The 16,599-nt window shown below is 44.8% G+C and overlaps 1 protein-coding gene across 1 annotated transcript in view; it reads right to left on the reverse strand.

Annotated features, from left to right (window-relative positions):
* Positions 1 to 11,626, reverse strand: part of LOC124712066 — a 256,717-nt gene extending 245,091 nt beyond the window's left edge. The window contains exon 1 of the mRNA XM_047242361.1: positions 11,537 to 11,626. Coding sequence (XP_047098317.1) covers positions 11,537 to 11,592 — 56 coding nt within the window. The 5' untranslated portion in view covers positions 11,593 to 11,626. The remainder of the gene's footprint in view (positions 1 to 11,536) is intronic.
* Between the last annotated feature and the right edge of the window lie 4,973 nt (positions 11,627 to 16,599).

Raw genomic sequence — 16,599 nt, forward strand, 5'->3', positions numbered from 1 at the left:
CAGAAAATAAGGGCCAATCCATGCACTGGAAGGGCCCAACTTCACCAAGAGCGAAAATAGTTCGAATGGGTAAATCCAGATTCAAAGCGATGATGATCGTATTTTTCGATATTCATGGAATTGTATATCTTCATTGGGTTCCTGAAGGTCAGACTATTGATCAACATTACTACCTTGACGTTCCTGCTCAACTCTGTGAAAAAGTAAGGAAACAACGATCCGAATTACGTAAGAACAAGTATTGAGTTCTACAGCAAGACAACACACCGGTTCATACCGCATTATCTGTTAAGAGGTTTCTAGCGATGTACAGCGTTCCAGTGTTAGAGCACCCCGTTTATTCGACTGACCTAGCACCGTGTGACTTTTACCTATTCCCCAACGTCAAATCTGCAGTAAAAGATTTCACTCTGTTGAAGCAGTAGAAGAAGAAGTTACACGCGTTGTCAAGGAGCTCACAGAAGACTTCCAGCACTGTTGCCGTCAATGGAAAGTTCGCATGGAGCATTGTCAGGATAGAGGAGGAGAGTATATTAAGGGTGACAGTAACTGAATATGCATGTTTTTGAAATAACATGTTTCACAGCAATAGTTCCTTTATATTATAACCACACTCGTATACTAACTTACTCAAAGCTTTAGCACTGTGCGAGCTTACTTTAGTATAAACCACATAGAATATGAAGATTGAATCCAGCTACTGCTCGGGTTAGGGTTATATTCCTTGTGTTATAGACGAAAATTGATTGAACGTGGATAGGAACTGAACGAGTTGTGTATGGATGCAGGAGGAACTGACTACATACAGTCGGTATACAGTTGAGAACAGTATTGGCCACGGTCGACAGGCTTCAGACTCTGGTGACAGTTGGGCACCTGGGACGAATGGTTTGGCACCTATAGTGTCTATACCGTCACCTGTGGTCCCTGATAAGGCAACGGTGTCCCATTCGCTCCTCCTGACCAGTCGACACTCATCTAATGATGACTGGCAAACATTGGCGGGGACGCGAACCTCTGGACGGAAGTCGGACGTTGTCACACGGCAGTTCACTTACGCCTTAAAAACAAAGGTGTGAGGTATTGCCCGGTGCTGAAGGTACGTCTCAGCCAGCTCGGAACGCGTCGTCTGTCGGATCTAGGGCCGATATTCCTCAGACTGTCACTGGGAGCTGCATTGTTAGGAGGGTGACAGAGCGTCTTAGGGATCTAGCGGGCAGGTGGAGAAGAAATGTCAGTGTCCACTCTGCGATTGAGTGCACTGGGTCCGGCTGCAAATCGTGGTTCATGTCGGCACCAGTGACACCCCGAGTCGGTTCCTATAGACAGCAGGGTGCTTTGCGCTCGAGATGAAAGTAGAGGTAGCATTTTGCAGTGTCGTTCTTAGCGAGGTTGTGTAGCGGTTAACACAATGAACTCGCATTCGTGAAGACGATGGTTCAAGCACGCGTCTGGCCATCCAGATTTAGTTTTCCCGTGATTTCCCTAAACCGCTTCAATCAAATGCCTTGGTGGTTTCCCGGCACAATGGTTTGGAGCCGACTGAATGGCTCAAAAATGGCTCTGAGCACTATGGAACTCAACTGCTGTGGTCATCAGTCCCCTAGAGCTCAGAACTACTTAAACCTAACTGACCTAAGGACATCACACACACCCATGCCCGAGGCAGGATTCGAACCTGCGACCGTAGCAGCAGCGCGGCTCCGGACTGGAGCGCCTAGAACCGCACGGCCACCGCGGCCGGCACTGAATGGCTCAAATCAGAGGCTCAGACGATGGTGTTGGGGATTTCTCTACCTCCGCTGTTGGATGGAGATTTGTAGGACTTCCATTACTTGATCAGCCATGCACTACTCGCATTCGTTCCGTTGTGGCAGTTTATTCATGGCTGGAAGAGAGGGAGACGTTCGTGGAGGATCTGGCGACAGCTCTGGCATTCGCCTTACTAAGGCCGAGGGGAAAACCTCCAAAAGCCCTGGCTACAGCTGCTGGTGTTACCACCTTGCTCAAACCCACGTCCTGGCATCCAGATTTAGGTTTTCCGCGATTTCCCTAAATCGCTTAAGGCAAATGTAGTTATGGTACCTTCGGTAGAGCACGGCCACTTTCCTTCTCCATCCTTCCCTAATCCGAGCTTGTGCTCCGTTTCTAATGACCTCGATGTCGACGGGACGTTAAACACTAATCCCCTCCTGCTGTTACCACCTTATTTTGCCGCATCGAGTACGGCTGTCAGCTTGAGGAAGACTGCATCGATTGCAGTCATCATTGCGTCTCCAATGGCGGTGACTACTTTGTTAGTGACAGTTTTCATTGCGTGTCGGAACAGTGTGGCGGGGTGCGTTTTGCAGCGGGAAACGAAGTATCTGTGACGTACAAATGTGAGATTTTAGGGCAGAGAAACCTGTTTCTCCGGGGTGGGTGCCACAACCTCAATGAATTTGACAGCATTCCACTAGCCTGTGTTTGAAAATGTTTTATTTGCTTTACTAGTTTCGGACGCTGTCCATTCTGAAGTGCATACATCGTTGTCAGTTTATTAAACGTGAATGGCAGGGGATTTTTAATAAACTGATAACGATGTATCCGCATCTGTTACTATAGATACACTTGAGAGTGAACAGTGTCCGAAACTGGTAGGGCAAATGATGTCTTTTTCAAAAATATAGAAGTCTCTCCAAAGATGCGATACGATTTCTAATATCAGCCAGGGAAGACTACTACCTCAATAATTAAAGAGAGCAGCATTCGTCTTTGCAGATCGGAGAAAGAAAATATTTATGCAGTATTAGTTAACTGCAGGAGCGTCTATGGAAAGTGCCAGTTAGTCTCGCTTATAAGTGGTAATAAGGCCCACTAGGGACAGGGAACTAGTTAAGCAGTGAAATACTAAATTCCGTTTGTAAAGTACACAAAGATAGGTACGCTGCGTGATAACGGTGCAAAATATACGTAATATCTAATGAGATTAGTACGGATTCCGAATGCGAAATACATCGGGTGAAGACAAAAGGAGGATCAGACATGGTCATCAGATGCTTTTATAGACTACTGCCTCAGGTGCAGTAGTGGCCGGTGAGTTTACATACAGCATTGCCGAAAATTTACTCCTAGTTATCTTGTATCTCTTTGTGGCGGAACGGCCACATTAGTTTACTTGTGGGGAAGGTGACAGCCAATCTGTGAACTGAAAGCCTAATTAGGAATACATTGCCTGGATACATCTGTGCCGGCCGCAGTAGCCGAGCGGTTCTAGGCGCTTCAGTCCGGAACCGCGCTGCTGCTACGGTTGCAGGTTCGAACCCTGCCTCGGGCATGGATGTGTGTGTTGTCCTTAGGTTAGTTAGGTTTAAGTAGTTCTAAGTCTAGGGGACTGATGACCTCAGATGTTAAGTCCCATAGTACTCAGATTTCGACAGCGCAAAAAACTGGCATTTTCAAGAACTTATTCCCCATCGCTTAGTGCCTCACATTGAGTCCATTACGAGAAGTGACTCTTCTTTTAGATCGCAATTACTCGACCTGGCGCAATATCTGATTGTCAGTCAAACATCCATCGACCGAAGAAAGCGAAACAAACGCTCTCACTCAAATGTAAAAAAGTAGCCACGAAAGTTTCAGTGATTACACTGCTCGGGGCGCTCAGGTGACGTGCGAAAGAGATCACTTACAAAACTCTCTTTCGACCGATCATTATTTTCTTCTCAGTATAGGATCCATACCAAACTGCAACGAGGGAAACGACGAAGAAAACCGAAAGAAACTTCACGATTCGTCGCATGTTTGTGTAATCTCCACTGGGAGATGCTATAGGAAAACCTCTGAGCATTGCTTGAAGACTCATTCTTGAAAAGCTGGAAACGTACGCTTCAAGAGGGGACAACAAGAGTTTTAACTCCTCCAACTTGCGTGTAACGTATTTTTTCTTTCTCTTTTCATTTAAAAAAGATTATAGCCGTCAGAAAATGGGTTTCAACATCACAGTTCTTAGCTGGGCATGATCCTATTGGAGACGTATGCTCTTATTTTCCTCTGACTATTGAACTGATGTTAAAAGGAGAAAAATTCGGACTAAGTAGGCGTATCGACAAACGTTCTTCCCATGCGCATATCATCAAATGGTGCACATTATTCTCCGCCACACACCGTTCAACAGCTTATGGAGAATTTTGACTTGAAATTAAGGGAATGATTGAAGTAAAAAGTGCTTCAAATGGCTCTAAGCGCTATGGGACTTAACATCTGAGGTCATCAGTGCCCTAGACTTAGAACTACTTAAACCTAACTAACCCAAGGACATTACACACATCCATGTCCGAGGCAGAATTCGAACTTGCGACCGTAGCAGCAGCGCGGTTCCGGACTGAAGCGCCTAGAACCGCTCGATCACAGCGGCCGGCCATTGAAGTAACCTCTAAGCTAAAAAGTAAAAGGAAGTCTCGCTTCTATCTGAGTCAAAGTTCGTGGGAGGCGAGGATCAAAGTCAGCAACTTTGCTTTCACTTTCTTACGCCGCTAAAGAGAAAAACAAGCGGAAGTGTCAGTGACTTCTGCCGTTGCAGTCTCTGCTCGTTGCGACACCGAAAACCGTGCGCCAGGAGTTAGGGCGTGCATTCTGACTAACAAGCGCGAAGCGATTAACATCGCGCAACTTTGTTCCTTTTGTTTGCCGAGTCCTTAGACGGCGAGGTCATGCGGGCGGATTAGCGCCTCAGACTTGGCGTGCGCTGCGGTCGGCGCGCAGCACTGCTTACGAAGGCTTCGTAACGGACGACCGACAAGGTTAACCGTCCTCGAAGTCAACTAGGCAAACAGGCATGCAGAAGCAACGACATACTCAGGAGCGGTATAGTAACCACGAATAGAAATCTATTCATCTCGAATGTTACGCCACAATCATTATTCTGGCCTCACTTGGCAGTGATCTCAACGATTCTGCTCTGGCAGCACTGTAGCTATATATGCTTTGGATGTATCCTCATCTGTTTCATTCTAGTAGTCTGATAATGTCCCTACTAAGTTCACTTGTACTAGTACATTATGCTCGCGCGCAGGTCCGCTTTAGTCATTTCTGGCTTCAGGTATTAAATTGTTGCTACCCAGTTCGGAATCATCGATTCTTGAATCTCGTAGCCCCGGCATTACACTCACTTGGATATATTCCAATTAGTTATCGTTCTCACGCGAATGGAAAAGAGACGGCTTAAAAAGGAAACGGAGCAATTACAGAGGTTGATCGCTTCTCTAGGTGTAAAATAAACAATCAATTGGAATAATGACCTATAGCAATTTAATGAGCCGGCCGCGGTGGTCTAGCGGTTCTAGGCGCTCAGTCCGGAGCCGCGCGACTGCTACGGTCACAGGTTCGAATCCTGCCTCGGGCATGGATGTGTGTGATGTCCTTAGGTTAGTTAGGTTTAAGTAGTTCTAAGTTCTAGGGGACTGATGACCACAGATGTTAAGTCCCATAGTGCTCAGAGCCATTTGAACCAATTTACTGTTCAGTTATTCAGAGTAAGGCAGTAGATAATGATGTGTTGTATTCACCATATTACATCGCGTAAGTCAGGTGTGTACAGGTGCTCGTTATGTTCTATTTTGTGAACGGGAAGGTGGGGCGAGGAACAGGAAATAGTGAAACTGTAACATAGCTGTATCTGGAACTGTAGACAAGCAGCACTCGTATATGCTAAACATGGAATACCTGCTGTTTAGTACAATTAATAGAATATCTGCGGCCGGCCGGGGTGGCCGAGCGGTTCTAGGCGCTTCAGTCTGGAACCGCGCGACCACTACGGTCGCTGCTTCGTATCCTGCCTCGGGCATGGATGTGCGTGACGTCCTTAGGTTAGTTAGGTTTAAGTAGTTCTAAGTTCTAGGGGACTGATGACCTAAGATGTTAAGTCCCATAGTGCTCAGAGTCATTTGAACCATTTTTGAGAATATCTGCGTTCAGGTGAAGAGCGGAACAGCTGAGTAAAAAATAAATACAGAGAAAAACACTGGGGACCATGGGAAGAAAATGTAAAGAAGTGCTTTGGCGTTGTAGTTGAGAAGTACATTGTACTCCGTGATAACTGTGGTGCTGGTACTGAAATTCGGTCAACTGATTTGTACGTGTGAGTAATGCCAAGTAGCACCGTGATTTCGAGTCCACATTAAATTGCAAGTCCTCTTCTACTCGTAATTAAATGACTAGGTTGATCAAAGGTCAGTGGAAAGCAAGGGTGTACCATCTCTTAGGCCCACGGCTAGTAAAAGTAGGGCGGTATTCAAACCTTACATTTTACTTTAGGTACAGAAGGGAAATATCATACAAACTTAGTGACAGGGTTGTCGTCTATACGGGCTCTCACTTTTTCCGGCCATTCCTCTTATTATTTGGTAAGAGTAGCTCTGTCGGTAAGGCTGTTATCCACGAGAGGGAACGGTTCACGTTCGAACCCCCGTCCAGCACAAAGTTTTAATCTGTCACGAAATTATTCACACATACCAAAGAAGAATGAAAAGTTCGTTATGGAATCCAATTAATGTGTGACATTTTTTAGAAATACTTTCCTGTTCCATTTATGCTTACTGGAAACATTCGACGAATCTATTCTGCCACATAAATATCAGTATCGTTTATATGGCGAGCAATTTTACTTCTTTAACTATAGTAAAGGAATATAGATTAGCTGGACCAAACTCAGTTTCCTGGCAAACCTTCTTTGCCGATAAAGTCGTATTGAAAAACGAATTTATTTCCACTTCTGTTGAAACTATTTAAATGATCAATTACGGCACAAAGCACGGTATGGAACATCGCTGAACTTTTCTAAGACAATGGTAGTATGAATAACGCATGGCAAATGGTTCAAATGGCTCTGAGCACTATGGGACTCAACTGCTGAGGTCATTAGTCCCGTAGAACTTAGAACTAGTTAAACCTAACTAACCTAAGGACATCACAAACATCCATGCCCGAGGCAGGATTCGAACCTGCGACCGCAGCGGTCTTGCGGTTCCAGACTGCAGCGCCTTTAACCGCACGGCCACTTCGGCCGGCGAATAACGCATGTTATAAGACAACACCGACTTCATGAAAGACTAATAATGACAGATAGCAAATGTCAGTGATGATGAGCACTTTACTGTATTTTAACAAGTAGGAAAAACACATGAAATGAATTATAAAGTAAAATAATAGTGCCTATTCATATTATTTTGCCCAATGGCTGTGCAATAGATTGCCAGGGTTACATCAAACTGTCTTCTACCTTAAGACGCATTTTATTGCATGACTACTCTTGGGTCGCGCCCGCCGCAATGTCAGGCGGCTACATTTGTCTTTGCGTATCCCTTTCCGCGACAGGCAACAGAGGACAGAACCTATTTCTTCTACTAGTTCTACGCATTATGCATTAAAAGCGCCAGGATGTGAGGATGGCAATGAAACTCATGGTGATATTGTGGCCTCACGCTTCATCCTATACGTAACACATTTCTTATACCTGTATTTGAGCAAGACTAGAATAATTACTACCATTCCTTGATACGTATATTATAAATTATTAATTAGTAGGACACCGCTTTCGTGCAACATGGTATATTTTTTTTACCTAGCCAAACAGTTTTCAGTACCTTATTACCGTCCTCGGAAAGTGACGCTTTGATTCTCAAAATGGTACATACAATTATTGACAAGGCTGTTAGTGGGAAAAAATTTCTTGCCGTCGTCTAGACAATGGTCACAATTTGGTACCAGTTATTTGACAGCTTAATCTATGTTACATCGTGTGAAGTGCAACGTTGTCTGAAGGAAGATTAGGGTTTAATGTCCCGTCGAGATTGAGGTCATTAGAGACGGAGCAGAAACTCGGAATGTGTTAGGGATGGGAAAGGAAATCGCCCGTGCCCTTTCCAAGGAACGGCCCCAGCATTCGCCTGGTTGGTCGGACGCGGATATGAGCCTTTATCATCGCAAGCGCGATTTCAGTGGGCTAACAACAGCGCCACCTCGCTCGGTCAGTGACATCTGAAAAGCAGGTATGCGTTTGCAGAATTAGAAATTTGCTGTTCCAAAGAAAGTTACCTTCTTGAACGAAAAACGTGTACATTCGTGCAAATTTACTGGCTTCAGAGTTAAAAGTTGTTGGGTGAGTATGTAGTTAAAAATATTATGTTATTATTTACGAGGCGAGTTCTGTTAAAACGTGTTTTGTCGTCGTTGCTGACAGTGCTCAAAACTTCGCAGAAGAGGGGTGTAAATATAAACGTAGCCATCATCTAAGGTGCCTCGAGATAATAAACGCGTTTCCAATGCATTCGTGGAATTTATGCAAAAATACTCGATTAAGGTGACAATTTTTCTCTGTAATGGCGCACGTATTATGAAGAACATTTTTGGAGACTTAAAAACTGTGTGGCGGACCGGCACTCGGATGCAGAGATCTGGCTACAGCAAGCAGGCCGCTATCTATGGAGACAGGAATGTCGGGGAATTCGGCAGAACACAGGACAGGGGTATCTGAAATGTTGAGTTGGATGCCAGTGCTGCAGCATCGTGACAGCACTCTAGGAGTTCGGAAGGTGTGGAGTGGAGACTATGACTTGCTACATTCCTCCGATAGAGGAATTGTGAGGAGATGTAAAATGACAACGAGACAGCTGGAAAAAAGTGAGTGAACTGTTTATTATTTTAAAAAATGCCCATAACTTTTAATAAATTTATACTACTGTGAGAAAAAACTGTGAATGCTTTCATTGAAAAATGTTGCCTGCGGAATCATTATTGTACCCAGGCTTTTAGATATTCGTCCCAAAAAATTCGACGTCTACGAATGACTTTTTTCAGGATACCAAAATTACGAAAATCGTATGGTGAGAGATCGGGGCTGTATGAACGAAACTAAACAAGAGGCACACCAGCTCTGGGAAAGTCATGATGACGGTTTCCTTTGACTGAAAGGGCCCTTTGCTCGTTAAATTTCCGGATAACGGCACCGCAATTAACGCTCAGCGGTACGTGGACACTTTCCGAAAATTGAAGCGTGCCATCAAGTCCCAGTACGATTTTTTAACACGGTTAGGTGTGTCAGCGATCTAACTTTTGATAATTATTTATGAAGGAACAGTCAGGACACAAAATACCATTTATTTAAAATGACCAGTTTCGGCACATCTTCAGACTGATTGCGCCGTTTGCTGGAGCTGCCGACATTCTTAGCAGCTGCGTGTTGCCGCCTCGACAACACGCAGTCGCTCAGCGCGCCCAGGAATGTTGACGGACGGAATCGTTTTGTTGCAGGATAATGCACCCCTGCGTGTTGCCAGGTTTGTTTCAATACGCTGCATAAATTTCACGGGGGAAAAATTACTCATTCTCCATATTAGTCTCTATCTCTGTCGACGCGATTTCCATATTTTTGGAGCTCTGAAGAAAAACATTCATGGCCGTGGTACAATAGCGGTTCCGCAGCCGACCGCAAACACCCTTCCAAGAAGGCATCGCTCTGCTGGGAGACGAAGCTCGAGGTCATCCTTCCGAGGCTCCTCTCGGGCTTATGGCGCAGGCAAATGCAGAAAATAATTGCAGTAACAAATAATACTACCATACCTCACACATAAACCACTACAGCTAATCTCATGACATATATAGACTATAATATGCTGATTGAGGTGAGATAGGCTCGACGTTTTTACCGAAGCCGTCCGGCTTGAAATACCCATGTAAAGGGAGCTTCTTCTATGTCAATCTTTCCTATCGTGTATTATTTTTGTCTTAAGAACGTAGTTAAATTTACCTTCCTTTCCAAAATTTATTTTACGTATCAAACATGTTTTTTATGTACAATGCAATATTTTAAAAGAGATAATAAATAACAGTACTGAGAGAAGCTGCAGAAAAAGACGAAGAGACCACCTGTGCAGCTTTGTTAGTAGTTTTTAGTAGGAAACGATCCAACACATAGTTATCGAAGGGGTGGGTCACTGTGTAATGTTAATAAATAGATAAAATGTAGCTTCAGACAATATTGTCTGTGGAGAGCAGCGATCACGTGCTAACTTTGATTAAAACAACAGTCGAGGTTGCAATAACATTTGTTAATTATTACCGGTTTCGGCTTAGGTTAAAGCCATCGTCAGGTGATAAGACGGCAGTGCACGATCGTGGTATCACGTGAAGAGCCGTGGAGGCAGCCGTAGAGGACCCCAAAAAAATCTGACGACGGCTTTAATATAAGCCGAAACCAGCAATAATTAACAAATGTTATTACGATCTCGACTGTTGTTTTACTCGAGTAAATAAAGTAGGTGACAGTCTTGTCTCAGAGTGGGAAACTTGTTTTAAGGGGGGTAGGACGTCAAACGGGACGACTTGGGGCAGGAGAGAGACCACAGGAATTTTTAATTTCCACTGTATATACTTTTAAAAATAAATTCATAAAACTTTGTCAGTATGACCAGAAAGGATTCAAGATTTACACTTATAGTGGTGGAAGTTCAAAAATATAAGAAAATAATTTTTTTTTTTTACATTTGAATTTCACCTTTTTTCACTTACCATTGGATGCATTTGTTGCTATAGGTACACTTTTCTTCATAAGTAAGGGAGATTGTTCGATGAATTTTGCACAGCATACAAACCATACATACAGGTGTATGGAACTCTAGAATTGTCGAAATCTATTAAAAACTGTGGTAAAAATTGAGATAATTAACTACAAAATTTATGTTTTTTCTAAACATGAAGTTTAAAATGTAACAGCACATTAATTTTTTTTATAAATTAAATAATTTCTAGAGTTTCATAACCTGTAAGTATGGTTTGTATGCTGTGCAAAATTCATCGAAGAATTTCTCTTGCTTATGAAGAAACGTGTACCTATAGCAACAAATACAGCCAATAGAAGTGAAAAAATTATGAAATTTCACATGTAAAAAATTTATTTTGTTATTTTTTTGAACTTGCACTGCTGTGATTGTGAATCCTGAATCCTTCCCACCGAGCGAGGTGGCGCAGTGGTTAGCACACTGGACTCGCATTCGGGAGGACAACGGTTCAATCCCGTCTCCGGCCATCCTGATTTAGGTTTTCCGTGATTTCCCTAAATCGCTTCAGGCAAATGCCGGGATGGTTCCTTTGAAAGGGCACGGCCGATTTCCTTCCCCATCCTTCCCTCACCCGAGCTTGCGCTCTGTCTCTAATGACCTCGTTGTCGACGGGACGTTAAACACTAATCTCCTGCTCCCTCCCTCCTCCTGAATCCTTCCTGGTCATGCAGACAAAGTTTTATGAATTTATTAGTAAAACTATAGACAGTGGAAATTAAAATAGCCTGTGGTGTCTCTACTGCTCCAAGACGGCCCGTTTGGCGTCCTACCCCCCTTCACAGTTATGGCCATCGATTTTGAAAGAATAAAAAGTTTACTTCCAATTTTTCAGTGTGTCTCGTTTTCGCTTGACTGCCCCTTGGAGAATCCGGTTTCGAACCCGGGACCGCCACACAGTTTGAGATGACGAGTGTTTAGGAGGACTAGAGTGGGAGACTCACCCCTTGATGCTGGACGTGGTGGTGACGCGGAGCGCGCGGACTCGGTGCTCCTTCATGGCGGGCGCGTCAGAAGCGCAGCACGGCGGCGCACAGCCGCAGGTAGTCGAGCGACTCGCCGGCGCGCTTCGCCTTGCGGCCCCCCGCCGCTGCCGCCCCCGCGCCTGCGCGCCGCCCCCGGGGGTGGCCCGCGCTGCTCGAGGGGCTGGCGCCGGCGGCCGGCGCTGCTGGCGCGCTCTGGCTCTGGCTGCTGGTGCTGCTGGAGGCGCCGCCGGCTGAGGTCGTGTTGTTGTTGCTGCTGCCACTGGTCGCGTGCAGCTCCGGACGGCACATGACCGTCGCGCCGCCCCTGTCTGCGAGTCTCCTCAGGAGCGACTGTCCCCGCCGAGCAGACAGAGAGTCGGGCTTCAGTCCCGTATACCACCTACTCGATACTGACGCCGGTGGATGGCGAATGTCTCCCGTACTCTAACGTGCTGTCTGCTGCTCGCTATTCTGCCGTAGGAAAAAGTGCTTTCGGGTGACCCGCGTAGTGAGCACGACGTGGGCGCCTGTCAGGCAGTGGGCATTTGCCAGTGTGGACGGACCGGTGAAGGCACTGGACGCTGCGCTGTGTAGGCTGCGGCGCGACCCGTAGCGACGTCGAGCCCCGACTGAGCGCAGCAGGCAGAGCTAGCGGCGCTTCCGCGAGTGAGCGCGCCGACTGGTCCCGTGTGGCGCCCGCGCCGCGCCGCTGCCGGCCTTCGCGCCCCCCCTCCCCCTCCTTGCCCCTCCCTTCCCCGCCCCGGGCGGCTGACTCCCACACCTGCAGTGCCGCCGCCGCCGGCCGTTGCCCGCACTAGTAGCGTGCCGCCCTGCCTCCGAGACTCGTCTCGCCGGCCGCTGACCACTGCCTGCAACAATGGTTCCCAACACGGGGAAATGAGGGGTAAAATGAAATTTTCTGACAACGGAACCTCCGCATCGCACCCCCTTCAGATTTAGTTATAAGTTGGCACAGTGGATAGGCCTTGAAAAACTGAACACAGATCAATCGAGAAAACAGGAAGCAGTTGCCTGGAATTATGACAAAAATAAGCAAAATATACAAACTGAGTAGTCCATGCGCAACATGGGCAACATAAAGGATACTGTCAGCTCAGGAGCGCCGTGGCCCCGTGGTTAGCGTGTTCAGCTGCGGAACGAGGGGTACTTGGTTCGAATCTTGACTCGAGTGAAAAGTTCAATTTTTTTATTTTCAGACAATTATCAGAGTTCAGGCACTCACACATAATCAACATCGCTCTCCAAAATTCCAAGACATGTTCAGATTTGCATGGACATATGCAGGATTTGACGGTCTACACACGGAAAAATTTGAAAACGTTAAAAACATATGTTTTGACAGAGCACAGAGAAACTGTGCGACTGTTACATTCATTTGTTGCAGTTTATGTGACAAACTCTTATGTTTTCATCACTTTTTTGGGAGTGATTATCACATCCACAAGAAAACCTAAATCGGGCAAGGTAGAAGAATCTTTTTACCCATTCGCCAAGTGTGCAAGTTAGGTGGGTCGACAACATATTCCTCTCATGTGACGCACATGCCGTCACCAGTGTCGTATAGATTATATCAGACGTGTTTTCCTGTGGAGCAATCGGTTGACCTATGACCTCGCAATAAAATGTTTCCAGTTCCCATTGGAGAGGCACGTCCGTTCGTCTACTAATCGCACGGTTTTGCGGTGCGGTCGCAAAACACAGACACTAAACTTATTACAGTGAACAGAGACGTCAATGAACGAACGGACAGATCATAACTTTGCAAAAATAAAGTAAGTAAACTTTTCGCTCGAGGGAAAACTTGAACCAAGGACCTCTCGCTCCGCAGCTGCTCACGCTAACCACGGGACCACGGCGCTCCTGTGTTCATATCCTCCTTGATGTTGCCTATGTTGCCCATGAACTACTCAGTTTGTATATTTTGATTTTTTCATAGTTCCACACAACTTCTTCCTGTTTTCTCAACTGATATGTGTTCAGTTTTTCAAGGCCTATCCACTGTGCCAAATTATAACTAAATCTGAGGGGGATGCGATGGGGAGGTTCCCTTGTGAGGGGTACAACCTAAACTGTTCCATCCTGTTTCAATTCCGAAACTAAATTAGTATCTAATTTGATCCATTATAGCCGATCTAATTTGATCCATTATAGCCGGCCGGAGTGGCGGTGCGGTTCTAGGCGCTACAGTCTGGAACCGAGCGACCGCAACGGTCGCAGGTTCGAATACTGCCTCGGGCATGGATGTGTGTGATGTCCTTAGGTTAGTTAGGTTTAATTAGTTCTAAGTTCTAGGCGACTGATGACCTCTGAAGTTAAGTCGCATAGTGCTCATAGCCATTTGAACCATTTGATCCATTATAAATGATTTTGAAAACCTGCTACTCTGAAAACAATGTTGTTGTTGTTGTGGTCTTCAATCCTGAGAATGCTCTGATGCAGCTCTCCATGCTACCCCATCCTGTGCAAGCTTCCTCATCTCCCAGTACTTACTGCAACCTACATCCTTCTGAATCTGCTTAGTGTATTCATCTCTTGGTCACCCTCTACGATTTCTACCCTCCACGCTGCCCTCCAATGCTAAATTTGTCATCCCTTGATGCCTCAAAACATGTCCTACAAACCGATCCCTTCTTCTAGTCAATTTGTGCTACAGACTTCTCTTCTCCCCAATCCTACTCAATACCTCCTCATTAGTTATATGATCTACCCATCTAATCTTCAGCGTTCTTCTGTAGCACCACATTTCGAAAGCTTCTATTCTCTTCTTGTCCAAACTATTTATCGTCCACGTTTTACTTCCATACATGGCTACACTCCATACAAATACTTTGAGAAACGACTTTCTGACACATAAATATATACTCGATGTTAACAAATTTGTCTTCTTCAGAAACGCTTTCCTTGCCATTAACAGTTATTTTGCTCCCCAAACAGCAAAATTCATTTACTACTTTAAGTGTCTCACTTCCCAATCCAATTCCTTCAGCATCACCCGATTTAATTCGACTACATCCCATTATCCGCGTTCTGCTTTTGTTGATGTTCATCTTATATCCTCCTTTCAAGACACTGTCCATTCCGTTCAACTGCTCTTCCAAGTCCTTTGCTGTCTCTGACAGAATCACAATGTCATCGGCGAACTTCATAGTTTTTATTTCTTCTCCGTGGATTTTAATACCCACTCCGAATTTTTCTTTAGTTTCCTTTACTGCTTGCTCAATATACAGATTGAATAAAATCGGGGAGAGGCTACAACCCTGTCTCACTCCCTCCCAATCGCTGTTTCCCTTTCGTGCCCCTCGACTCTTATAACTGCCATCTGGTTTATGTACAAATTGTAAATAGCCTTTCGCTCCCTGTATTTTACCCCTGCCACCTTTAGAATTTGAAAGAGAGTCAACATTGTCAAAAGCTTTCTCTAAGTCTACAAATGCTAGAAATGTAGGTTTGCTTTTCCTTAATCTTTCTTCTAACACAAGTCGTAGAGTCAGTATTGCCTCACGTGTTCCAATATTTCTACGGAAACCAAACTGATCTTCCCCTTGGTCGGCTTTTACCAGTTTTTCCATTCATCTGTAAAGAATTCGTGTTAGTGTTTTGGAGCTGTGACTTATTAAACTGATATTTCGGTAATTTTCACATCTGTCGACACCTACTTTCTTTGGGATTGGAATTATTGTATTCTTCTTGAAGTCTGAGGGTATTTCGCCTGTCTCATACGTCTTGCTCACCAGATGGTACAGTTTTGTCAGGACTGGCTTTCCTAAGGCCGTCAGTAGTTCTAATGGAATGTTGTCTACTCCTGGGGCCTTGTTTCGACTCAGGTGTTTCAGTGCTCTGTCAAACTCTTCACGCAGTATCGCATCTCCCATTTCATCTTCATCTACATTCTCCGCCATTTCCATAATATTGTCCTCAAGTACACCGCCTCGTATATACCCTCTATATACTCCTTCCACCATTCTGCTTTCCCTTCTTTGCTTAGAACTGGGTTACCATCTGAGCTCTCGATATTCATACAAGTGGTTCTTTTTTCTCCAAAGGTCTCTTTAATTTTCCTGTAGGCAGTATCTATCTAACCCCTAGTGAGATAAGCCTCTACATCCTTACATTTGTCCTCTAGCCAAGCCAGATTAGCCATTTTGCACTTCCTGTCGATCTCATTTTTGAGACGTTTGTATTCCTTTTTGTCTGCTTCATTTACTGCACTTTTATATTATTTCCTTTCATCAATTAAATTCAATATTTCTTCTGTTACCCAAGGATTTCTACTAGCCCTCGTCTTTTTACCTACTTGATCCTCTGCTGCCTTCACTACTTCATCCCTCAGAGCTACCCATTCTTCTTCTAGTGTACTTCTTTCCCCCATTCCTGTCAATTGTTCCCTTATGCACTCCCTGAAACTCTGTACAACCTCTGGTTTAGTCAGTTTATCCAGATCCCATCTCCTAAAATTCCTACCTTTTTGCAATTTCTTCAGTTTTAATCTACAGTTCATAACCAATAGATTGTGGTCAGAGTCCTCATCTGCCCCTGGAAATGTCTTACAGTTTAGAACCTGGTTCCTAAATCTCTGTCTTACCATTATATAATCTATCTGATACCTTCTAGTATCTCCAGGATTCTTCCATGTATGCAGCAACATCCTTTCATGATTGTTGAACCAAGTGTCAGCTATGATTAAGTTATGCTCTGTGCAAAACTCTACCAGGCGGCTTCCTCTTTCATTTCTTAGCCCCAATCCATATTCACCTACTATGTTTCCTTCTCTCCCTTTTCCTACTTTTGAATTCCAGTCACCCATGACTATTAAATTTTCGTCTCCCTTCACTACCTGAATAATTTCTTTCATTTCATAATATATTTCATCAGTTTCTTCATCATCTGCAGAGCTAGTTGGCATATAAACCTGTACTACTGTAGGCGTGGGCTTCGTGTCTATCTTGGCCACAATAATGCGTTCACTAAGCTGTTTGTAGTAGCTTACCCGCACTCCTATTATTTAATTCATTATTAAACCT

The sequence above is a fragment of the Schistocerca piceifrons genome, chromosome 8 (assembly GCF_021461385.2).
Source record: "Schistocerca piceifrons isolate TAMUIC-IGC-003096 chromosome 8, iqSchPice1.1, whole genome shotgun sequence".
Taxonomy (NCBI): Eukaryota; Metazoa; Arthropoda; class Insecta; order Orthoptera; family Acrididae; genus Schistocerca; species Schistocerca piceifrons.